This window comes from Armigeres subalbatus, chromosome 2 (assembly GCF_024139115.2).
Source record: "Armigeres subalbatus isolate Guangzhou_Male chromosome 2, GZ_Asu_2, whole genome shotgun sequence".
Lineage (NCBI taxonomy): Eukaryota > Metazoa > Arthropoda > Insecta > Diptera > Culicidae > Armigeres > Armigeres subalbatus.
The window spans coordinates 373423774-373449597 of NC_085140.1; the positions used below are offsets into that span (position 1 = coordinate 373423774).

Genomic DNA, 25824 nt, shown 5'->3' on the forward strand with positions numbered 1-25824 from the left:
CTCTATCGGCATTGACATGTTCATTGCAGAATGTATCCTGCCGTGGGCTATGAGAGCTGAATTTTCCAATTCCGTGAATCTGTTTCCCAGCTCGAGGGATTCGGGAGAATATGCAGGTATGTCTACACAATCGTGATAACATCTGTGTCTCGACAAGCCCCAATATTTTTTATGAACAAAGAGTTGAACCCAAACGCATAATCTTCATATGTGTGTGTATGTGGATTTTGTCTCTATACATCTTGATAGATCGCCAGTGCACAGTGGCTAAAATCGTGTTTTTAGCGCGTTTATTTAATAGTATCTTTATAATGTGATTTAGCGTGATGGTGTCTTCGAGACATTTTATCAGTAAGTTGACGAGCTTCTTTGGAGGTATTCATCCTTATGAATAATCCCCCTAAGAGTGAGATGAAAAATTTATTTTTTGCACTTCACAACATATAAAGTTCGATTCTTCATAAAAGTTGTAGCAAAAGTTCTTCTGAAAAACTTTGTCGAAAACACCGAGTTCGTAATTTCTTTACTTTTGGAGATTTATTGATTTTTATGCCAACAAGTTTTGAGCATGTTCGATGTATAAGCAACCAAACACATGGAGACGCATGGTGCATTAGTTCATCAACTCCTTGAAGGGTGATTGATTACTACCTTGCATAGTAGGAAATGGTTTTTGATGAAACATTCCTTACATTCGCTTACAACTCTACAGTTCATGTATTAATTTAAAGTTCATTACTTGTACTTTGTTATGCGTATGAGATTGACTGCCACAATTTGCCCGTTGTCAAGTTGCAGTTAAATCAAATATGACTGAAAAATCCAATAAAACTGTTATAGCTTTTTTATTTTAAAGTTTTTAAGTCACAATAGCCACCAAACGGCGTATTTCAATATTATCTAAAACTTTCTAGAACATGCACAAAATGTAGAAATGAAAATGAAAAGATATGATGAAAAAACACATTTTAAGGGCTTGTCCGCATAAAACGTAAAAAGTCTCCAAAAGTAACGGAATTACGAACTTGGTGTCTTCGGCAAAGTTTTTAAGTAGAACTTTTGCTACAACTATTATGACGAATCAAACCTAATATGTTGTGAAGTGGAAAAAATAAATATTTCAACTCACTTTAAGGGCGATAGATCAGTAAACTGAATGCCTCTAAAGAATCGCATAAACTTTCTGATAAAATGTCTCGAAGACACCATTACGCTAAATTGCATAATAAAGATACTATTAATTAAACGCGCTCAAAACACGATTTTAGCCACTGTGCAGTGGCTATCTTTTCCGTTACGAAAGAATTGTATATTACTGATGAGATTCTTAGCTAGAATTTTTACTAAAGAGATGGACAGACGATCCTCAGAATCGTTTTTTTGCATCAGGTTGCGATAAACTTGTTTTCATAACTTGTAATAATTTTACATTAGGCATCATTACAATATTTTTAAAGAATTATAATTTTCTATGTCATGGGCTGTTCTTTAGGGCGTTTTATTCGGTATATTATGCCTAACTTAGATTATGCTAAACATCTGTTATGTCTCTGTCTATTATGTAACGTTTATTCGAATTGTTGCTTGAGAATCGTCTTAGTATTTGTAGGCCGTCGTTTGACTACAGCCCAATATTCTAAAGACCACCATAGCATCGATTTGGGCCCCATTTCCGCGATCCCAGTATCCGATCAACAAATGATTGATCATAAACGCCCCTGGTCGTATGGAAACCGATGTTATCCCGCATCGGCCTCAGTGAAGAAAAAATTCAAATTGCTGCCATACCGTCATTTTCTGTCGTATTGACACCTTTTTTGTTGTCTTTATTATGGAGACTTTCAGCCCTAGAAAATCGTATTAACCTGATTTTATCTCTTTTCTCCTCGTACGGATCTCAAAATTCAGAATACATATTAAGACATGTGATGTGGTCTTCCTATCCGAATTTATTCCGGTGGGTCTTTGGGTTAGATGCAGTAAATTTGGAATCTGTGTCAAAAGGTCAAAGGTCAAAAGGTCGAAGGACAAAAGGTCAAAAGGTCGAAGGACAAAAGGTCAAAAGGACAAAAGGTCGAAGGGACAAAAGGTCGAAGGACAAAAGGTCGAAAGGACAAAAGGTCGAAAGGACAAAAAAGTCGAAAAAACGAAAGGTCGAAATGACAAGGGGCTGAAGGAAAAGAAGCTAGAAAAAATTACAGAAGGTTGAAGGAAAAGAAAGTTGGAAGAAATAACTTGGTCAAAAGGTCGAAAGGACGAAAGACCGAAAAGGTAGACAGAACAAATAATCGACAGAGACAGAGATTGGAGATTTTATTCTATTAATCATTGACTGTTCTTACGTGTTATGCCTTATATTTCAAACAGACGCTATTGTTTAAAGTTAACTTAACCCTCTAATACCAAAATTTCTTTTTTCGTTCAAAATCTTTATTTTGCTTTCTTAAGCCGATCTGAACACATTTCAGGCAAAAAAATTAAAATCACGATTTCATCAATCTCACCTATTTAGTATTTTCTTTATTTAGTTTTGAATTATTTTTTAACAAGATTTGAATAATATGAAACTTTATAATATTGATCGACATCGAAAACTTTTATAAATCTGAACGATGGATCAATCAATAAGCAAAAACTGCCGCTATGAAATTAGCAGATTGCGCCACCGTAGATATGTTCTGTCAAAAGCACACGAATAGAAATATGCGTATACAGTGCCGCCGTTGTTTAGATGCGGTGAGTGCAAAATGAGTAACCTTGATTGACCTAATTAAAATTACAAAAAAAATGTCAAAGTACCCCTGTCTAACTTCGATCTTGGGCGTTAGAGGGTTACTCGTTGACTTCATTACATGAAACAATAAGGGTTCGTTTACAAATTACTTAACGCAAATTTGGTAAATTCCATACTCCTTCCTACTCCACAGTGTAACGTAAGGGTTTCTAATAATAAAAATAAATTTATTCTATTCGTTTATATTTACATACTTCAAAACAAATTTAACTCCCGTTGAAAAGAATGGTCTTTTGAGCACATAAAGACACAATAATTAGGTGTCAGGCCATTTGGCCGAATGCCGTTTGTCCGAATGCCGTTTGGCCGAACGCCATTTGGCCAAATGCCGTTTGGGCGAACGGGTCGTTTGGCCGAATGCCGTTTGGCCGAATAGTCAAAAAAAAACGTCGCCGTCGCCCCCCCTAAATGGTGGAATGATTGAACGGGTACTGAAATGAATTCGCTTAAACATGTGCCCTTTACAATCCAATCATATTGAGAAATAGGTTTTTGAAATTCAAATCCCAAAAAACTTATAAGGGTATCCAGGATCCATACTATATGAAAGTTCAAAACAACTCGAAACATTTCGGGCTCAAGAATTCTCCTAGAAACCCTTCTAGAAGCTCCTCTGGGAACTTCTAAATTCCTCAAGAAAGTTATGCACAAATTCCTCTGAAAGTCGTTTGAAAATCCTTCTCCTGTAATTGTAATTTCTCCTTATCTAGAAACCCCCAACTAATTTTTTTTAGGAAATTCATGAGGAAGTTTCTTGAAGATTTATTTTCTTCCCTTCAAGTTTTATTTCTAGACATTTATTTGGCTATTCTACTAGGAAAATCTCCGGCATTTCCTTCAGGAATGCATTCTAGAGTTCCTCCAAGAATACATACGGAATTTCCTCCCAAAATTCCACTAGAAGTTTCTTCAGTAATTTATGACGGAAATCCTCCGATTTCGCTCCATAATTTCATCTGCTAATCTATAAAAATTTCTTCGGAAATTCTTCTAGAAACTGCTTCGGGCATTCCTCCAGGAACTCTTCCTTAAATTCCTCCGGGATAACTTCCAGGAATTTTTCCGGGAATACCTCTATAAATTCAATAGCGAAATCCTCTAGAATTACATTCTGGAATTCTTTCCGCAATTATTTCAGAATATCCTTCAAGAATTCCTCTAGAAATTTAAGAGTTTCTCCAAGAATTCGTCCAAGTATTTCCCCCGAAATTCTTCCCTTCCTTCAGTAATTTCTCCGGGATTTTTTCCGCGAAATTGTCCTAGAATTCTTTCCGGACTTCACTCGGAATTTACTCCAGAATTTCATTCGGAAATTAGTTTGGGAGTTCCTCCAAGATATCTTCCAAGAATTCTTCCAGGAATTTCTTCAGAACAAACAAAGAACAGCAATTTATCTGGGAATACCTTCAGGATTTCATCTGGGAATTTCTGCATTAATTCCTCCTGGTATTTTTTCGGGAATTCCTTCAGATATTTCTACAGAAATTCCTTCATGAACTTCTCCAATAATTATTTCAGTACTACCTTGTGAGAATTCCTCTGGAAGTGCTTGTGGGAGTTCCTCCGGGAGCTCCCCCAGGAGTTTTTCCAAAAGTTCCTCTAGTAATCCCTCCAGGAACTTCACAGGGGATTCTTTGAGGACATTCGACAGGAATTTCAAGGGAAATGGGATTTCGTAAGTTCCTCTAGAAATTCAACTCCGGGTATTCCATCGGCTGTTCCTCAAATTTCTCCGGGAGTTCCACTAGTAGTTCCTCCGGAAATTCATTCAGACTTTCTTTCAGGAATTCATTTAGCCTTTCTTTGAGAATTTATCTACAAATTCCTTCAGAAGTTCCTCGTAAAATTTCTCTGGGAGCTCCTCCGGGAGGTCATTTAAGACTTCTTCCAGGAGTTTCTCCTGGAATTCTTACTGAAGTTCTTCCAGAAGTTCCTACGAGAGTTCCTCCAGGATTTCCTCCGGAAATTCTTCCTGTAGTTCTTCAATAAATTCATCTAGAAGTTCCTCCGGCAGTTCTTCCGAAAATTCCTCTGATAATTTCTCCGGGAATTCCTACAGAAATTCTTCTGGGAGTTCCTCCGGAAATGAAATTATTAAGCGAAATCGGAGGATTTCCGTCATAAATTACTGAAGAAACTTCTAGTGGAATTTTGGGAGGAAATTCCGTATGTATTCTTGGAGGAACTCTTGAATGCATTTCTGAAGGAACTGAAGGCGAAACTCCCGGAGAAATGCTCATAAAAACTGCTAGTGGATCTCCCGGAGGAATTCACGTAGGAACTGCCGGAGTAGCTCAACTCCCGGAGGAATTTCAGGAGAAAAATTCCAAGAGGAACTCCCAGAAAAACTATCGGAAGAACTTCGGGAGGAATTTCCAGCTAATTTCCTGAAAAAAGCCTGAATGATCTCCTGGAAGAGCTACTGGTGGAACACCCGGAGGAATTTCTGAAGAAACTCCCGGAGGAACTGCCAGTGAATCTACCAGAAGACTTCTCGGAAAAAAAATCTTGAAGAATTCATCTTATTGACAAATCTCGTCTAGCTGAAACCTTTGTAGGGGTATATAGCAGGACCATCATCATCATCAGAGGACCTCCCGAAGAACTCCTTGAGGAGCTTTTGAAGGAATTTCTGTATAATTCCCGGAGAAATTCCTGGAGAAATTCCCGGCAGAATTTTCAAAGAGCCCCCGTAGGAACTGCCGATAGAACTACCGGAAAAATTCTCGGAGGTAATCCTGGAGGAATTCTTGGAGGATCTGCCGGTTGAACTCATCGAAGAATTCCCGGAGGAACTCCCGGAGGAATTTTCGAAGAAACTTCTGGAGGATGTCCAGTGGAAATCTTGAAGTTTTCACCGGAATTCTTTCAGGATTTCTTTGGGAATTCATCTAGAAATTCCTACAAAAATTCCATTGTTGATTTCATTTTCGGTATAATTTTTGTATAAATTTTCGGTGGAATTCCTGGAGAAATTCTTTGAAATTTTCACAAGAAATTTTTCAAAACTTTCACGGAAAAAAATATGGAATTTACACAGGAAGTTTGAAGATTTTTCACGAAATTCTCAGGAATGTTTATTGGCAATTCTGCGGAATTTCAAGGAAATATTCTTAGGAATTCAAAGTTACAATTTTTCAGATTTTTTATGAGAAACAGCACGAAAGAATTATCTGAAAGATTCCCTGCAGAACTCATAAAGGAATTCGTGGAGGATTTCTTGGAGTAAATAATGGTGGAATTTTTGGTCAATTCCCGGCGAAATTGATGGAGGAATTCCTGAAGACTTTGCCGAAGAATTGCTGGAGGCATTCCTGAAGAATCCGGGCGTGAATGCGTCACGTTTATTGGCATTACGTTTTAGTACAAAACGCTGACTTCAACGCTGACGCGCAACGCCCTCTTGTGATTCAGCCTTTACTGTTGGTTGTGGATTTGGTTTCAAAGTGTTTGAAGCTTAGAAGGAAAAAGTACCAAGTACTAATATTCATGTGTTTTTTTATAAAACTACTATAAAACTACGATTCAGAGGACCTACAAAATTTGCCCCCCCCCCCCTTAATCAAAATCCTGGCTACGCCCATGGATGTGGCTGCCATCTTATGAATAGCTGACGTGATGTGTACCGCATTTCTTGTTCAGCATAACAGACGGAACAGACGCTCATGCAGGTTTGATTAAAGTTCCCCCACACCAGGGCTTGTCTAGTGTGTTTTAAGCGGCTTCGGTAGCGCCTGCTTACAGATGCATGCAGCTTTTTATAGAAATTCCACAGAGCCCAGCAACTACCGCGCAATCACATTGCTGAACGCCGCCTACAAGATACTCTCCCAAATTTTATGCCGCCGGCTAACACCAATCGCAAAAGAGTTCGTGGGGCAGTACCAGGCGGGATTTATGGGGAACGCTCTATCACAGACCAGACAAGACTCAAAAGCTCTTTAAATATAACTCGTCATCCAGTACCGAAGAAAAGCTGTAGTTTCAATCATGTCGCACAAAACCACAATCATACTCAAATGAAGAATAAAATAAAGCTTCAAAAGCAAAAGCTTTAAATTTCCAGTCCAACCAGAGTACCATTTATCTAACTTTTTAAATAAATTCTTTATCATATTGTATAGTGATATTCATGCCTATTTTTCTACATGATCACTTTTTCTTTTGACAATTCTCCCACGGCAAATCATCCCAAATTGGTGCCATTCTGGAACAATACATCTTCCGTGTCCGTAAATAAAGGTGATTGATAGACGTCGTTGTTGGATGGAAACCTTTTTCCGATTACTAGCCTCTCTAAAACTAGAACCATTGGATGGATCGTCCAAGAGAAAGCCAAAACAGAAGGAAGTCCGAGAACTGACTATGAAATCGACGCAACAGAAATTGATTTACGGCCACTCGCAGTCGACGTGACACTTCAACTATCCGCGCAAATGGTTGACTTGGTCATGACCACGATGCCATCGGTTGCCACCAGTTGTAGTGCTGCGTATTTTCGTACTTTCTCTTCTATTTGGAGCCATTCTGGTTGGTATTACCACATTTCCAACCGTCGAAATAACAATCGTCTCGGTGGGAACGTTGAATGGCAACATCCCTTGACGTGATGATGGCTGGAAATTTTTCATCGGTTCGATGTGTGCGCTGGACGTTTCGGTTGGCGGTTGCGACACTCTGAACTTGTGCCGGGTTACCAGTTTGTGGACCGAATAGGCCAGATTTTAAATTGTGATCGCGTTTGGATGTTACTATAAAGTGTTTACTATTAAACTATGTTCTAATACCTAGTATATTTTGAATTTGTTAATTTCGTTTCGGTTTAAACGAAACACATACTCCCGAGTTTGCATGACGTCAAACTATTAAAATTCCACAAAAAAAATGCATCTACTGGTAACACTGGTTGTTTCTTTGCTCCGTTTGTCATGTGCTGCGTTGCGCTCGCAGGATGATGATGTTGTGAAATAGCTTTCCACCCATTCGAAGATGGTTTTTCGCTTCCGCCGTTTGATGTTCCTCGCACTTCCACACTTTATTTATGCCACACCGCTCAATATTCGCCCCTGTTGAGTTGTTTGCGCGCGGAAAAAGAACTCCGAGAATGGGGCTTGAGGTGGGCTGCCACCGTCAGCCAACCATTGGCACTGTTGGCGACAACGACCACACACGGACGCTATGGATGCTTCGAACTTGTGGAAAACTTTTCAACTAGGGTGGTGGATCCTGTAACTCTTTTACTGTCCTGAATAGGATTATAGCGAATCATCTCAATTACTTCGTGATTCTTTGAATATGTGACTGAAATATAATTGTATTTTAAAATTAAACTAAGGCTAAGGCCTGAATGTATACGATTCATGATAAAGTAGGATGTATGAAAACTTTAAAAACGTTATAAATAAACACTATTTCAATATTTTTCATACATATTCAAAATGGGTAAAGCATATCAATATTTCACTCCTGTCGAAATAACGACGTCGCCAAAGCTTGCAATGTTCACCCTCTCAGTGGCAAGTTCTTGCCATATTTTTGCCTTTGCCATTGCTACGTTGTTGCATGCAGCCAAAGATAAGACGCTAGAACTACTCTTTCATTGTTTGGTGGACATTATCGTCGAAAGTTTTCCCTCCGAAGCATAACCGGCCCAATTGCGTGGGAGTTAATTGCGCTTTTGTTTGTCTTGTCTCAACTTGCGTAAGACCAAGCTCCGCTACGGTAATTGAGGTTTGATTTTGTACGATGGCGACAGCGGTCGAGGCCGGCGTCCGTCCGTCCTGGTCTATATTTTAAGAGGCTTGCTCCAGTGTGGGTTGTGGCTTGTGATGCAATGTAGTGGGATCGTTTCTGGCTCCGGACAAATTCTGCAGACGATTTAATTTAGTAGAAATACCGCATATTCTACATTTTATCAACGTTTTGCTCTGGAGCAACATTTTAATCTGTGCATAGAAGATTCATGGCACTCCATGGAGAATGGGATGTTGGTGCTTGGAGACACATTCACGTGTACTGCTTGTGGTTTTTGTATTGTTTGGGATTTAGCTGCGAAATGAAAGAAGTGATTTCATTTGAATGAAAACCCAAAATCTTCAACTATGGTTTGCTTCATCGTGACTTGAGTAAATAAATTCTGATTTGCTATGCAGAATATCTTACACAGCATCATTTATTATGTCATTGAGGTAATATATGTGCTTCCAATTCGATTAGTATTGTAGTATTGTATTTAGTCTTAAATCCAATCCTATCAGGCTATGTGTTGTTGAACGTTGTTGGTGGACGGTACAGCAGCAGTTTCTTTAATCTGCTTTGTTTGCTCCGAGATAACTAAGTTGGTTATGACGTGACGAGACGAACGCATTGAGAAAACAGAACTGCACAATAAAAATCCAAAACGACTAGATATGACATCAGCATCTGGTACTCTGGTTGGACTAGAAACTTAGTGTCAGTACTTTTCGCACTGGATGATATATGAGCAAATCATACCACCTCGATTTTTCCGGTGGAAAAACGAGCAACGAGTAATGTTTTAAACCTAACCGCGAATAGACGTAGGACTTATATAAACGTAACGTATTTACTTTTAACTTTTGAATTAATGGGGTTTGATTATTGGTATTGATATTGGAAACAACAACTTCTATGCTGTGTAGAATTATTAGCAATTTGTATATTCAAAACTTCTGGAAATAAAACTAATAGGGGAACTGTATCGATCTCCATCTCACTGGACATATATTCATCTCATCGCAAATCAAAGAAATACAGCACCATTTTTGTCGCTTCTTTTTTTCAATATGCGTGCTCACTGTTGAAAAAAATGAGAAACAAATTAAATTGCTTTCCATTGCTTTGGTTCTCATGGGATGAATATCGGAGCCATAAGATGAATTGAATCTACTGTTCAATATAGCGCTCGAGGGAGCGATTAGGAGAGCTGGTGTGCAAAGAAGCGGTACCATTATCACAAAATCGCATATGCTCCTGGGATTTGCGGCGATATCAATATTATCGGGATTGATCGCCGTGCCGTGGAAGAGGCTTTTGTGCCTTTTAAGAGGGAGGCAGCGAGGATTGGACTCACGATCAATTCCAGCAAAACGAAGTATATGGTCGCTGGCAATCAACGTGGGTTCATTAGTGGTGGTGGTAGCGAAATGGTGCTTGATGGTGAAAAGTTTGAAGTGGTAGAAGAATTTGTGTATCTTGGAACATTAGTGACGTGCGATAATGATGTTACCCGCGAGGTGAAAAGGCGTATTTCAGCTGCAAATAGGGCTTATTACGGACTTCGTAACCAGCTTAAGTCCCGTAGTCTGCAAACGAAAACAAAACTCGCGCTGTATACTACTCTCATTCTTTCGGTGGTTTTATACGACCATGAAACATGGACGTTAAAGGTGGCTAATCGGAGAGCTTTTGGAGTTTTTGAGCGTAAGGTGCTGCGAACAATACTCGGCGGTAAACAGGAGAACGGTATCTGGCGGCGCCGCATGAATCACGAATTGTTTATTTATTTATCATCAGACTAAGGCTGGAGTGGCCTGTGCTGCACATAAAAGACTTTTCCATTCAGCTCGGTCCATGGCTGCCCTTCGCCAACCACGCAGTCTGCGGAGGGTCCGCAAGTCGTCCTCCACCTGATCGATCCACCTTGCCCGCTGTGCACCTCGCCTTCTTGTTCCCGTCGGATCGTTGTCGAGAACCATTTTCACCGGATTACTGTCCGACATTCTGGCTACGTGCCTGGCCCACCGCAGTCTTCCGATTTTCGCGGTGTGAACGATGGATGGTTCTCCCAACAGCTGATGCAACTCGTGGTTCATTCGCCTCCTCCACGTACCGTCCGCCATCTGCACCCCACCATAGATGGTACGCAACACTTTCCTTTCGAAAACTCCCAGTTCGCGTTGGTCCTCCACGAGCAACGTCCAGGTCTCGTGTCCGTAGAGAACTACCGGTCTTATAAGCGTTTTGTAGATAGTCAGTTTGGTACGGCGGCGAACTCTATTCGATCGGAGCGTCTTGCGGAGTCCAAAGTACGTACGATTTCCAGCCACTATGCGTCTCCGAATTTCTCCGCTGGTATCGTTATCGGCGGTCACCAGTGAGCCCAAGTACACGAATTCTTCAACCACCTCGATTTCGTCACCACCGATAGAAACTCGTGGTGGGTGCCTCACATTGATCTCTCTTGAGCCTCTTCCTATCATGTACTTCGTCTTCGACGTGTTGATGACTAGTCCAATCCGTTTAGCTTCGCTTTTCAGTCTGATGTAGGCTTCCTCCATCCTCTCAAAGTTACGTGCCATGATATCAATGTCGTCGGCGAAACCAAATAACTGGACGGACTTCGAGAAAATCGTACCACTCGTTTCAATCCCTGCCCTTCGTATTACTCCCTCCAAAGCGATGTTAAATAGCAGACACGAAAGACCATCACCTTGCCGTAACCCTCTACGGGTTTCGAAGGGACTCGAGAATGCCCCTGAAACTCGAACTACGCACATCACCCGATCCATCGTCGCCTTGATCAACCGTATCAGTTTATTCGGAAATCCGTTTTCGTGCATTAGCTGCCATAGCTGGTCCCGATCGATTGTATCATATGCGGCTTTGAAGTCGATAAATAGATGATGTGTGGGCACGTTGTATTCGCGGCATTTAAGCAATACCTGACGTATGGCGAACACCTGGTCTGTGGTAGAGCGTTCACCCATTCGTATGCCGGAAGAACGCCAAGCGAAGATACTATTTAGTAGAGAACTCGGAAGAGGCCGCAGGCTTCGTGGAAGGCCGTGTACACGATGGCGTTCCTCCGAAAATTTCCCCAGACGTTTTTTCGGAAATTCTACTAAGTTCCTCCAAAATTCATCAAAGTTTTATTTTTTGGAAAGTCCTCCAAGAGTTCCTTCGAAAATTCCTTCGAAGGTTTCCTTCGGAAATTCCTCCAGGAATTCTCCATGAATTTCTTCGGAAAATCATTCAGCAACTCCTCCGGAAATTATTTCAGAAACTCCTACAGGTGCTCCTTCGGAAATTTCTCCAGGGATTCTTCCAGGAGTTACTCTGGGAGGTCCTTAAAGAATTACTTCAGTTTCTTCAGAAATTCCTAAAGGAGTTACTCCAGCAATTGCTCTAGTAGTTTCTCCAAAAATTCCTCCTGGTGTTTCTCCTGGTATGAGTTTCTCTGAAAATTCCTCCTGGAGATTATTTGGGAATTCTTGAAATAGAACCGAAAAAGAACCGAAAAGAAGTTTGAGCCACTCCGAAAAAGAACTTTTTATATCAGTCTCGGAGACCCATAGTGTTATATACCAATCGAGTCAGCTCGACGAGCTGACCAAATGTCTGCCTGTGCTGCCTGTGTGTATATGTGTGTGAGTGTGTGCACAAAAACTAAGAAAAACATTAGACAACAAGTTGCATTCGGGAGGTGGTAAAGCCTAGTCGATCACTATTAAATTGATTAGGATTTTAAGATTTAAAGATTGATTTAAAGATTTTAAGATTTAAAGATTTAAAAATTTAAAGATTTAAAAATTTAAAGATTCTAAGATTATTTTAAGATTTTAAGATTTTAAGATTTTAGGATTTTAAGATTTTAAGATTTTAAGATTTTAAGATTTTAAGATTTTAAGATTTTAAGATTTTAAGATTTTAAGATTTTAAGATTTTAAGATTTTAAGATTTTAAGATTTTAAGATTTTAAGATTTTAAGATTTTAAGATTTTAAGATTTTAAGATTTTAAGATTTTAAGATTTTGAGATTTTAAGATTTTAAGATTTTAAGATTTTAAGATTTTAAGATTTTAAGATTTTAAGATTTTAAGATTTTAAGATTTTAAGATTTTAAGATTTTAAGATTTTAAGATTTTAAGATTTTAAGATTTTAAGATTTTAAGATTTTAAGATTTTAAGATTTTAAGATTTTAAGATTTTGAGATTTTAAGATTTTAAGATTTTAAGATTTTAAGATTTTAAGATTTTAAGATTTTAAGATTTTAAGATTTTAAGATTTTAAGATTTTAAGATTTTAAGATTTTAAGATTTTAAGATTTTAAGATTTTAAGATTTTAAGATTTTACGATTTTAAGATTTTAAGATTTTAAGATTTTAAGATTTTGAGATTTTAAGATTTTGAGATTTTAAGATTTTAAGATTTTAAGATTTTAAGATTTTAAGATTTTAAGGTTTTAAGATTTTAAGATTTTAAGATTTTAGGATTTTAAGATTTTAAGATTTTAAGATTTTAAGATTTTAAGATTCTAAGATTTTAAGATCTTAGGATTTTAAGATTTTAGGATTTTAAGATTTGAAAATATCAAAATTTCAGTTTTTTAATTTTTGTTTTTTTTTTTTATTTACATACGTCTTTGAAGACAAGGCCATAAGATGTTGTTAGACTTCTCGCATGTTACCATTGCATCGCCACTACTTCCGGTAATCCCATTCTGCCAGATTGCTCTTGTAGCGGACTCCATCAAATAGTTAGTGGAAGCATGATCCTGACAGTTTTGTTCTAAAGCAAAATTTGCCTGCAACAAATATTAAATATTTTTTCACCGTTCAGTACTGGTAGGGGTTTTCATTTTAGTCGATCACAAATTAAAACTTACCAGCGCGGTTTCATTTCCCCTGCTTCCTGCTCCTGGTTGATTTTTGACGGTACCTCAACAGGCATACTCATCTAGAATCCAACCTATTTTGGACAATAATAGGCACGATCTTAATAGTTTGGATCTGCAATTGGATCCGCAGGGCAGCCTGACGTCTTATTGGAAAGACATCGATTACCCGGGTACGATGTTGAATCTGAAAAACATCCCACAATTACTTATCGGGCGATCGAAAAAAAACTATCGATATGAAACTTACCTGCGCAATTTTATTTACAATGCCGATTCCTCGTAGGTATCAACGAAGTATTTTGCGGCTCCATAGCATCCTTCTCGATATTTGTCTCTCTGTAAAATGATGTGATGCATTACGCCAACTGGGTACAAATAAAACTGTATAAAAAAACTTACCTACAGCAGATTTTCTCCCAATACCATGTCGGAAACACTGTTTTCATATTTCACTCACTTCCTAAAAACTTACTTTTGTTTCTGAAAGCAATTAAACTAATTTTATTTACAAAATCATCGTTTTTCGATGCGAGCGAATGAAGTGAAAATTTGACTGACTGCCGACGGTAGAGCTTGCTTTGTTGACATTTTACAGCATGCTTTGTGAAGCGATATCACTTATGTTGGTGGTAATATAACGCTGATTCCGCGCTAATAATCAATTTGGCAGGTAATTTTGCGTTCGATCAACGTAACTGAAAAACTAATTTTCTCGATTGAATGCTGCAGCGAGGAATGTAATAAAACGTCAATATTGGACAATATTACATAAAATTCGTTATTACATGCGATTTTCATGTACGTTCCACGAAAATACGTCGCGGCATATTAATATAATTTTTGCTGTGTTGATCACTACTTAGTTAGAACCAGAAAAAGCAAATTCAATAATGGTTGGATATTTTACAAAATGCAATCGTAAAGTACAAATAACTAATGTTACGGGAGGTAATATTGGCATAGGATAAAATGTTGGCTCATAACGCACATAAATCAATCATTTAACCATAACACATCGTTTTGTAGAGAAATATTTATCACCGCAGCTTTAGAAAAGTGTATCTAGCACATTTTAGTTACACTCTATTAACCTAGGTTCAACGTAAGTAAAAAAGCAAATAACCAAACAGCAACCCATCTTTATCTTTATCAACGTCCGCTTGTCCCAAGTAGGCTGAAAACAGCATCCACCTATACTGCCGTGAATCGCATATTTGGCCCATATGAATAGGAAACCCAGCAAAGATGGGACAGATATGTGATTCACGGCAGTATAGAGCTCACATTGGGAAAATTAGCCAAAACTTTATCCGTTTTGCTCGACACTTTTTGTGGCGTGAATAAGAAATTGTGGGCAATTATCGTTGTTTTTAATTATCTGGCGCAATAACCAAAAGTAATAATAACCAAGTCGCTTTATGGCATAATATTCGTTAGTGCTCCAATATATGCTAATGTACAGCAATAAATATGCTCAACCGCAGCATAATAAGCTAAAGTTTGAGCCATATATCCTATCGTTTTAATTGGCAGCAACTCACTGCGGAATAAAGCGTGAGAATGTATTTGTGAACATTAAAGCACACGCTTTAAAGATACCACGCAGAATGATTCGTGATTTAATTTTAGTGTAACTACCCGGGCAGAAGCCATGAACAGAATAACAAAACATGATATGGACTTGATTGATATAAGAGATAAAAGAACAGGCAACAATATCAAAAATTTGCACCGAAATATCATTTGATTATATCCTTTCAACAAGCCAATATCATCTGATATTAATCATTCCTTACAAATAGCATAACTAAATCTTATCAAGATATTTTAGTGCAAAACACTGACAAAACACATTTGAGTGCAAAGACTAATAAAATATTTCCCTGAAATTTAATTATATAGGGGAACTGCTCCTGGATTTCATCTCATGGCTCCGATATTCATCCAATCAAAAACTAAGCAATGGAAAGTAGTTTGATTTGTTTCTTATTTTTGTGATTTTTTTCAGCAGTCAGCACGCACGTTAACAAAAAGAAGTGACGAAATTGATGATGTATTTCTTTGTTTTGAGATGAGATGAATATATGTTTAGTGAGATGGAGATCGGGACATTTCACCTACGCCAAATTTTTCTGAGAAAAACTGATTTTCCGCCAATTTTTGTTAATTTTGGAGTGGAAACCTCCGGAGGAATTCTTGGAGTTATTTTCAAAGGATTTTTTGGAGAAATATAGGAATTTGTTTGGAAATTTTAATAGGTAATTCACCGGAAATTCTATTGGAAATTCCATCGTAAATTCAGTAAGAATTCCTTCTGAAATACCTTTTGAAATTCCTTCAGAAGTTCCTTCGCAAATCTTCGGAAATTTTTCACGTTTTTCCTTTTGGAAATTTCTTCTAGAAATCATTCTGAAGTTTCTCCAGAAACTTCTGTGAACATTTCTTCTGAAAATTCTTTCCACTCCAGAAATTTCCTCCATGAATAATTTAGAAAATTACGCCATTAATAAATTTTGACCGAAATTACACAAACCATGTCGACGAATTGCTTTCTCGTTGACACGTATCGAATTTAATTTGAATATGAACATTATTTTACTTAAAAAGAAAAAAACGTCAAAAGCTACAAATATTAAATTCAACTAAAATAGACGACACGTTGAAACTATTAGACTCAACTAATAAAAAATAACTTCAAAAACTTATTTACACTTGATTTTGCTTAAAAAGATTAAAACGTCTTAATCTATGAAAATTTACGTAAATTTAAAACGGTAAAACAGTACAGAGTGCTGCACGTCCGTTCGGTCGTTCAAAACGCGATTCTCCTCAGTTTTCATGGTTTAACTTTTTTCTCGTGGCGAGACAGCGAATTATTGTTATTTCCCATCCCATAGATCGCATCACTTACCAAAGTGAATGCAGATAAATTATCCTTTGTAACTAAAACGATATCCTATCCCAAGACAATCGTGGAGATGCAGAGGTATACTCGGTCTCTAGTAGCAACGAGAGTTGGATTAACAATCCTTCCCTTCCTATATGTCCGTAAGGACGTGGCCGGTGCCGTTACTGGCTTTTAATATTTGAGCTCCCGAAACGTGTACATTGAGAATGGGTAGCTAGTCCCGAGCACCATTTATTGTGTTCTCTGTGGAATTCCGCAAGTTCTAGTCAATCACGGAGTAGCAACTACGAATTGTACTGTCATAATGTTCATGCTCATGCTCATAAATTTCGGAGTTTAAAATCACCATGTATTCATTTTATTAAATCATGTACATTCATTTTAGTGTAAAACATTAAACAAAAACATGATATGCATAGGTATTTTTGTGTAACGTTGGAAAACAGCTAGTTCAATCAACATTTTTTCATGAAAGTGTGTGCTGTTGTTTCAATTGAATTCCGAAGTATTCAGCTGGTTTTTTTTTCTAATATCGGCGGCGTCCGTAGAGCCATTTGTACGTGAATTAAAAAAATATTTTGGAATTATAATTTAAGGAACTATCCGGCCTTGTCAACAGTATAATGTGAATAGAAGTGCACTTCCTCTAGTGGTCCAAAAATAGACATTTACCCTATAGAAACAAGATTTTTTTTTAATGTCAGGCCTATATGTCTTCCAGGAAGTGATGATGGAAAGCAGTAATCTACGCTCCGAGAAAAAGCTAATAGCATTTCGTGGCAGCTTTCGGAATTCTAAAGAAAATGCTTGATCGATAATTTTATAAAAACGTCTCAAGTTTTGTCTAAAGACTTGTCGACCCGGTGTCGAGTGTGAGCAATTATGTCCAACTCCATGCAGACAATCAGCAGCCAATCTCTGGTCATACGTTGCTTACATATAAATAAACTAAACTAATAAACAAATAAAGTACAATGCTAGAAAAAGATCAGGATGTGTAACGACATGAGAAATTTACAAATCAATTATAATACACTACACTCAGAATATGGTCAAGGTATAATAAGTCTGAAGAACTGAAAATAGACTGAGAAGAAATTAAAGATCATAAAAGAATCAATGAATGACAGGAAGGTGTTGAAGAAGATATAAGCTAAAATATTGACAGATGCACAACGTAATAATAATAAAACGAGATAATAAAACGAAATAACATTTTTGACAGGAGAGGTTAATTAAAAGAACTTTTCAAATAAAATATGATTATTTATGTTTTTTTTTTTTCAAAATTTGAATACATATTTTTATTTAAAATCTTCAAAATAATATCGAGAAACTCAATAATCTCGGAATTGCAGTTCAACCATCATCATATCTCTTCGGATATTCTCAAGAAATCCTTGAGAATTCACCTCTTCGGAAATTTCTCCAGTATTCATCCAAAAGTTCGTTCGGAAAATCCTCCATACATTTTTTCGTAAAAAATACCTCCAGGAGTTAATTCGGTTAGTCATTCAGAAGATCTTTCAGGCATACCTTTAAAAACACGGGAATTCCTCTACTGATTCACATAGGCGTAACTAGAGTCTCGGTCTAGGGGGGGGGGCATGGCACCAGCTGGTGGGATGTAATTTTCAAAGCCGATTTAAAGCACTGTGCCCATGGATTGCAATAGAAATTGTTTGACTAAGTTTATCGCTCATTCGTCCTAGAACTAACATAAAAAAATCGCGAATAATACAATTGATTTCCAATGATGCTATGATTGCTTCAAAACGCTGTGTCTGTGTCAACCAGGGTAGAAATATTTCACAGTCAATGCAGTGAAAAACATGGATCTCAGTAAAATCTGCTGTCACCTTCATCGCCGCCGTGGTGAGTGCGACTGGGTGCAGCCGAAAAATCATTTCCAACACCGACTATTCAATTTCGCATTCAGCCACTCGCAAGTCGCTCTGACAAGCTGCTCAGTTCGCGCCTTACCGTATGACTGTGAGTGGCCCATTTAAACGCGTGGTGAATTTTTTCAATTTGCTGGGTGAATGTGTACATTTTGCTGTGGTAAATTTCATCTTCGTGGCGCTATGGGTGATGTGAGTTCTGTTGTTTACTTTTCTGCCTCTCCGGGAATGTGAGGTTGATTTCAAAGCAGGAAGAAAATAAAAAATGATATAAAAAAACATCACCTTCATCCAGTGCTGCCGAATATTTACAACCCTGGTGTTAACTTGTCTTCTCCATGTTACTAAATGTGGATAAGTGTGTAATCTAAGATTCGAGAATCTTCTTCGATTTATCTATAAATGAAATTCGATATGAGTATATTTCTGAAAGTTTTCAAGCATTTCCATGATTACTTAATGCATAAAGATCTCGATTTTTTTGAAACTTGAAATTTTTGAAACTCTTTAGATGTGGAATAAATTCCACGAAATTTTGTCATAATCAATATAAGTATTCATGCAATTCCAAAATGTATGCTATGTGCTGAAATAGTTAAGTACCGATGAACACAAATTTGGAATCCTAAAGTGTTTTTATGAGTCATAAATTTCATGAGTCATAAAATTATTGTAGTAGTTATTGACGTTAGGAAGAGGTTTTATTATTATGGTTTTCTGAATAGGTGAGAGATTTCTCTGCAAAAATCAAAGAGACTTGAAAAGCAACCAAATCGATCTGAATTGTGCTGCAAAAGAAATGTTTTCTGAGACGAACTGGTTTCTAAATCAAATTTTTTTATCCTAAAAAACAAATTCTAACTAAATCAGGCACAAAAGAGTTTTCGGATGATCCTTATGAAATCGCCAAAAAATTAAATGGAACAAGATATTTGAGGATTATAAAAATATTTCTTTAATGCAATCTCTGTTGTGAGTGCGAAGGTTGCCTAAGTTTTGTCCTAATACTTTCAATGAAATGCGTTGTTGATTTTTCTGTCATTGTACCAAAGATTCTTAAGTTTTATAATATTATATCTTTCTGTGCCAGAATTATATAGCGAGAGCAAAAAGCTCCATAAGAATTTGATCAACTGTTTTGCGGCATACCTTGCGATTAACTCGAAGATTTTCGAAAGAATGGTCGTTCGAAATTTCATTGACCGGATTTGTGTACATGTGCTCATTTTGATGTAGTTGCTTCAGTCTTTTTTGAAGCGGATGGTAGTTTAATAGAACAGAAATATTTATATTTTAATACAATTATGTTTTTATGTTTCTGCGACCAGGATACTAGTCAAACAAAAGCAGAACAAATTTATTATATTTTAAGCTAGCAACTTTAGCTTAAAAATCGAGAAAATGTTCCCGGGGGTCCAACTTAAATATTTCGATGCTTTGCTGAACAAATGGTCATAGATGTGATAACGCACCAAAAAATATGTTTATAGAATTCATAATCAAAATCAAGAAATATGTAGGAAATATGTAAATGAAAAAAACTGAAGTTGGAATTACTTTTCAAAATTTTCTGGGGGGGGCCAGAAGTATGTCTGGAGGGGGCCAGGCCCCCCCCGGCCCCCCCTTATTTACGCCAATGCTGATTCATTGTAAAATTTCTCAAGAAATTTATTTAAAAATGCTCCGCAAATAAATCTAGTAATACCTCCTGATATTTCTTAAGGAATTCTTTCGAAAATTTCTTCAAAAATTTGCCCAAGAACTCTTTTGGAAACTCCTCTTTTTTTTTAAAATTCTCCTTTTTCAAAATTTTTTTAAAAAATTCTTTTTTAAAATTTTTTTATAAATTATTCCTAGACTGAATTCCTGGACTGAAGAGTTCTCAAAAGAATTAATTAAATTTCCGAAGGCTTTCTCCTAAAGGAATACTGAAGGTGTTTCTTAAACAGGGTGTCGACTACATGGAAAAACCTAGAAAACCTGGAATTATCAGGGAATTATTGTCAACCTGGAAATATCAGGGAAATCAGCAAGTGAAAATATAAACATGTTGTTTTTACATAATTTATTCAAAGGTTCAATTGAGGAGTCGTATGTTATGCAAAAATAAATAATGCATATGTCATAGGCCAGCAGTGAGTGAGGAGGTATTTAGAAATATCTTAAGAATTATGTCTGGAATTTTTTTAGGAATTCTGTCGGAAATCCTTTCAGGTTCTCTTTGGAAAATATCATCAAAAATTCTTCCAGAATTTTGTCAGCAATGCGACAGAAATTCTTTTTGGAATACTTCCCGCAGAAAAGAAAATGAGAAAATGAAAGTTGAAGATTTACTTGAAATTAATTTAGAAAATTCCTAATAAAATCCAGAAATTCCTTCTAAGTTTCTTCTCCAGATATTCGCTTAGAATTTCCATACGGATTTTTTTCTCCGGATTTTCCTTCAGGAATTCCATTGGATATTCTTTCAAGAATTCAGTGGAAAATTAGTTCAGGAACTCTTTCGGATATTGCTTTAAATAAAAAATCCCTTCTGAAAGTCATTTAGAATTTCCTGAAATAATTTTCGAAAGTAATTTCTAAAGGAATTTCTGAAGTAAATATTAAAAGAATTTCCGAAGAACTCCTATAGTAGTTTTTTCGGAAATTTCGATGGAATTCCTAAAAGAATTTTCGATGGAACTTTTGAAAGCATGTTTAACGGAATTTCCGGGAGAATTTCCGGAGGAATCTTTCAGGAATACTTTCTGAATTTTCTTTTGAATTTATTTGGGAACTCCTTTAAAAATTTATTAGGAAATTTCCGAAAGAACAGAATTTCCGAGGGTTCGGAGGATTTCCAGAAATAATTTCCGAAGGAATTTTTTGAAGAATATCTAAAGGAACTTCAGTAGGAACTCGAAGGAACTCCGAAGGTATTTCCAAAGGTTTCCTTCGTATTATTTTTAAAAAAATATCCGAAAAAATTTCTCAAGGTAACTAAGGTTTTCCTATATGAAATTTATGGATTCATTCCTGAGAATTCCCGGAAGAGTTTTAGAATGAATCCCTGATAGAATGCCTGAAAAAAATCCAAATGTACTTCCTAAAGAATTCCTCAAGGATGAATTTCTGAGATAACACCTTGGTGATTTTTTCAAGATATTATAACGACGAATTTTTGAAGGAACTCGTGAAGAAAACTCCTAAAGAATTCCTGGGAATTTGATTAGAATATCCAAAGATGTTCCAAGAGAAACATTTCAAAGAACTTCCGGATGCTTTCCCAGTTAATTACTTAAAGTTCGTAATGTTTGAAACTGCGTAAAGTGAGCCAAGAGAGAAGTTAAGCATTTAATGAACTATTAAATCTTTATAGTTTCAGAATTAGTGACAACCGGCTTTTGTAAAAACAACGTTTCTGCTGATTATTCGCTTATCTGATTACTCTGCTCTTATAATGGCAACCACTTCTATAATTATCGATTTCCTATTTACCCTTCAAATTTATTTATACCTTATTTCAAAAATAAATAAAATAATTTGCAACATGTATAACATAAAACCGTGAAAGCTGCTGCGAAATGTTATGTGTTTATTTAACGTATTTTTCATTATCCTGGAAATTTAAAATAAGTCGATACTTTGTAAAATAATGTATGTGGGTAGTCCTGAAGAAATATCCGAAGGATTTTTCTTAGGTATTTCCGTCGAAATTGTCGAAGGAATTTAAAAGAATTTTCTAAAATTAAATATTAATATTTTTTTTAAATTGCAAAGGAATTTCCGTATTTTCGAAATTTTCTTCGATTTCCTTCTATGAATCTTTTGAGATATTCAAAAATAATCTGGATTTATCTTCGAAGTAATTTAAAGGACATTGTTGAAATTTTGTCCTACAATAATTGTGGAAAGAAAAAATAGAAAAGTGGTGCAATTTTGTTGTCGGAAAACTCTTTTATCCAGCAGCTCCTAGGGAACAACGCACCATGCGTTGGCGAATCAGAATGCCGGTATGGATAGTGCGTGGAGACGCGTAGTACATTGTAGGTTAGTCCCACTGCCTCGCCAAAATGTTAGATGTTTTATCAAAATGTGGAAAATTTCGGTTTTTGTCCTACCTTTCTTTCGATTATTTTGACACTTTTTTCGCCTAACCTACATAATTTTAGGTCTAGTTTTGTTACAAACTTCTCAAAAACAAGAAATATTAGGGAATACCAATAAGGCGTTTTGCTTTTTTTTTGGTGGGGGTGTGTGTAGGTCGTTTTGGAGCATCTTCCCCTAATAATGGAAAGGCACTGGCTTTCAATCAAATCAGGCAACGGGTATTATTTGATAAGATGCCACAAAAGTTCACCATGGTCTTGAACTGTAGCGCCAGAATACTTCCGCTCCTAAACCTATTAGACATAATACGGATACTGTAAAAACACAAACAATGTTGTAGTTTCAGCTACCAAAGCAAAGAAGCTTATGCATTCAAATATTGTACGTAGTAAATAGATTCTTTGCACCACGAGTGCACTCCAAACATGCAGAACTTCCCACACAATAATTCACACTATCCACGCGAGGTGCAATTGCAATCGAATGATAATACTGCAGATTGCGTATATTTCTATCGAGACGCTCTGTTGAATGGAACTACTTGGAGGGGATTTATTCAGTCAATATTTTGCAATATGTATTGTGTTTGCGCACTATCGAGTCCCAACCAGGCTATTGTCGATTGCATTTGCAATCGAAGCAAGATTTCATCCTTCCCTTCTGGGGTGCCGATGCCAGTGGCTCAGTCGATAACGGAGGCACCCAGGAAGCTTACTTTCTTTGGTCGATGCACTGCACAGCCAGTCAGTGTTAACAACGCATATTTGCGCATATCCTTTCTCCGAACGAAACAGTTGCGCGTGCTGTACGGTTTCTGAAGAGCACTTGATATGGTTCCATGTGTTGTATACATTTCGTGCAATGCGTGCTCATTCATGAGTTTGCGATGCCAAACATTGATTATCGTTCGTGGAAAGAGGCCAATTCAAGATTTGCACGAACTGGTGCAACTTCCTGAAAAAAATAGTGAGCCAATTTGCGATACTTCACGGCATCATAATCAAACAAATAATTTATCACTGAATTTTCCCTGTTGAAGAAAGTCCCAAGCGTCTTATTACCATAGATATTATATTGTTTTCAACTCTCCATTATCCCCACCCTAAGAGAACTCTAAGTCGTTTAGTTTTAATCGCATTTCCACTTCACAAAGTTTCTGTTAGCCCCAAGCAAGGGATAGCAAAGGTGTCACTTGCTCTTTTCAAGTCTTTCGAATCTCACCTTTCCTTTCGCATTTTCCTGCGATAGGTGAACCCTCTCCACTACGGTAAATTGGATAACAAAGTTACTCGTTTTGCCTAGCATCTGTTCTCTGACCCGATCCCGAACCCAACGAACTGGCTAACTTCCTGCGCCATTGGGCTAGTTGGTCACCGCAGAGCAATTATTACGCCATATCTAATGCTCCCATCATAAACATGTCCCGTCCCTGAGATAAATAAGCATGATGATGTTGGTATGCTGATGTCTTTTTCTGGGTGTTTATATTTTTCATGGATTTACATATTGGTAAATATTACAGTAACAGATGTGACGATGGCTGTGGAAGGTAATTTTCTTCTGCCAATAATAGAACAGAACGTGCCTAAGTAATCGCCTCTCCTATTTGATTTGGCAATTAGTTTACATTTTGATTCAGTATGATTCCATCAAGTCCTTATGGTCACCGGTAAGCCGCACCAAACTAACCGCTCTGCACGTCTATCCTCTTTTTTTTCAGATCTGCCGTGGACACTGTGACAAAGACAAAGGTTGCCATCAAAAAAATATCCCCCTTCGAGCACCAGACCTACTGTCAGAGAACGTTACGGGAAATCAAAATCCTCACCCGGTTCAGACACGAGAACGTAAGTTGATGACGATGATGGTTAAATAAATATTTGCCCACCACATTTCGCTCCAAACCACTGATCGTAATTTCCGGGAACGGGATGGACACTTTGGCCGGGGTACGAAACGAAGTTCGTTTATGTAAATCTGCTCTAGTTCTTTTCCGGAGTGTGGGGTCAGGTGGAATGATGAATTGTCTAACTTGGAAATTGAATAAAGCGTGCGGAACGAGTGGAAGTTTTCAAGTTGAGGGAGAAGCCAAAACACGGAGATTAACCTTCAAAAGTTTTTCCGGAATCTTATTTGCTTCGATGTCGAAGTGGATTTGTGAGTTTTAATCTGTTCGAATGTTGCGTTAAATATTGCGCCCCAAAATGGTATATATTATAATAAAAAAACAAATTAGCATCAGGAGAAGATCGAGTCAAACTTTTATCTATTTGATAACATTCCTTTAAATATTTCCGTATAGGTTTTTTTTTGATAATCATTATAGCATTATAGCACATTATAGCACGTATTATAGCATTTAGATAACCCCATTAAAAATCCAGTAAAATCTAAAAAAAAAATCAGGTGGTATTTAAAAAGTTTATTGATAGATGCTATCTCGTAAAAAGCGGTCAAATTCCAAAGATAATTTAGAGTACATGTAGATTGTAGAGCTTCATCGCTCAATGATGATAGCTCTAAGAATTATCTCTTCATAGTCTTCCAAAAACAAAAACGTTCCAAAATATGTTGTCAATTGAACAAAAATATAACTCGATGTGTTACATGAAAAGTAAGGAAAATAATTAAATAATTACAAATTATGTTATTGAAAAGAACAGAGTTATCACTGGTTGTGTTAGAAGTATTGCTATTTATAATTATTATATCACATTGTGCTATAATCATGTTATGGCGATCATGGAATATTCTTTTCTTCATGCGGGAAAATTCATAACAAAATTATTGTAGATATTGTTATTTGTAACTCATATTGATATAATTGTGATATCAACATGTGTTACTAACTGGTCGGATAAATCAACAAATTTGCGGATTTACGATTTACAAATTTACGAATTTATGAAATAACGAAGTAACGAACTTACTAATTTATGAACCTTCGAATCGACAAATTGACGAATTTATGATTTGACGAATTGACTAATAAACGAATTGATGACTTTACGAATTGACTAATTCTCTATTTGACTAATTGACAAATTCTTCTTCTTCTTACAAATTTTCGAGTTCAAAAAACTACGAATTAACGAATTCACGAATCTATGAATTGACAAATTGGTGAATCAACTATTTGACGAGTTCACTAATTTTCGAATTGATGAATTCACGAATTTACGTGTTTATGAATTTACGAACATGTTAATTTATATATTGATGAATTGGCGAATTAATGAGTTTACGAATTCTTGAATTCATTAATTCAGCGGTTCTCAACCTGGGGTACATATACCCCTGGGGGTACCTTCGCTGACCCTAGGGGGTACCTCGGACAAAAATGCGTAATGGCGGACGTATAACAATTCCAATCAAAACTCATTGATAAAGTTTTAATAATTGTGTATTCTTTATTTCAAAATTTTGTCTTGTACATAATATTCAATGCGATCAATAAATCAAAGCCGATTGATTCCTACCTTCCTTTCAAGA

At 36.7% G+C, this 25824-nt stretch overlaps 1 protein-coding gene and 1 long non-coding RNA gene across 2 annotated transcripts in view; one reads left to right on the forward strand and one right to left on the reverse strand.

Annotated features, from left to right (window-relative positions):
- Nucleotides 1-25824, forward strand: part of LOC134213082 (mitogen-activated protein kinase 1) — a 329641-nt gene that overhangs the window by 237280 nt on the left and 66537 nt on the right. The window contains exon 3 of the mRNA XM_062691664.1: nt 24053-24179. Coding sequence (XP_062547648.1) covers nt 24053-24179 — 127 coding nt within the window. The remainder of the gene's footprint in view (nt 1-24052; nt 24180-25824) is intronic.
- On the reverse strand, nt 13187-14062 carry LOC134217243 (uncharacterized). Its single transcript, XR_009980959.1, has 4 exons — nt 13834-14062; nt 13682-13770; nt 13423-13618; nt 13187-13341 (listed from the first exon to the last, which is right to left on the reverse strand). It is a non-coding gene; the product is annotated as an uncharacterized LOC134217243 (long non-coding RNA).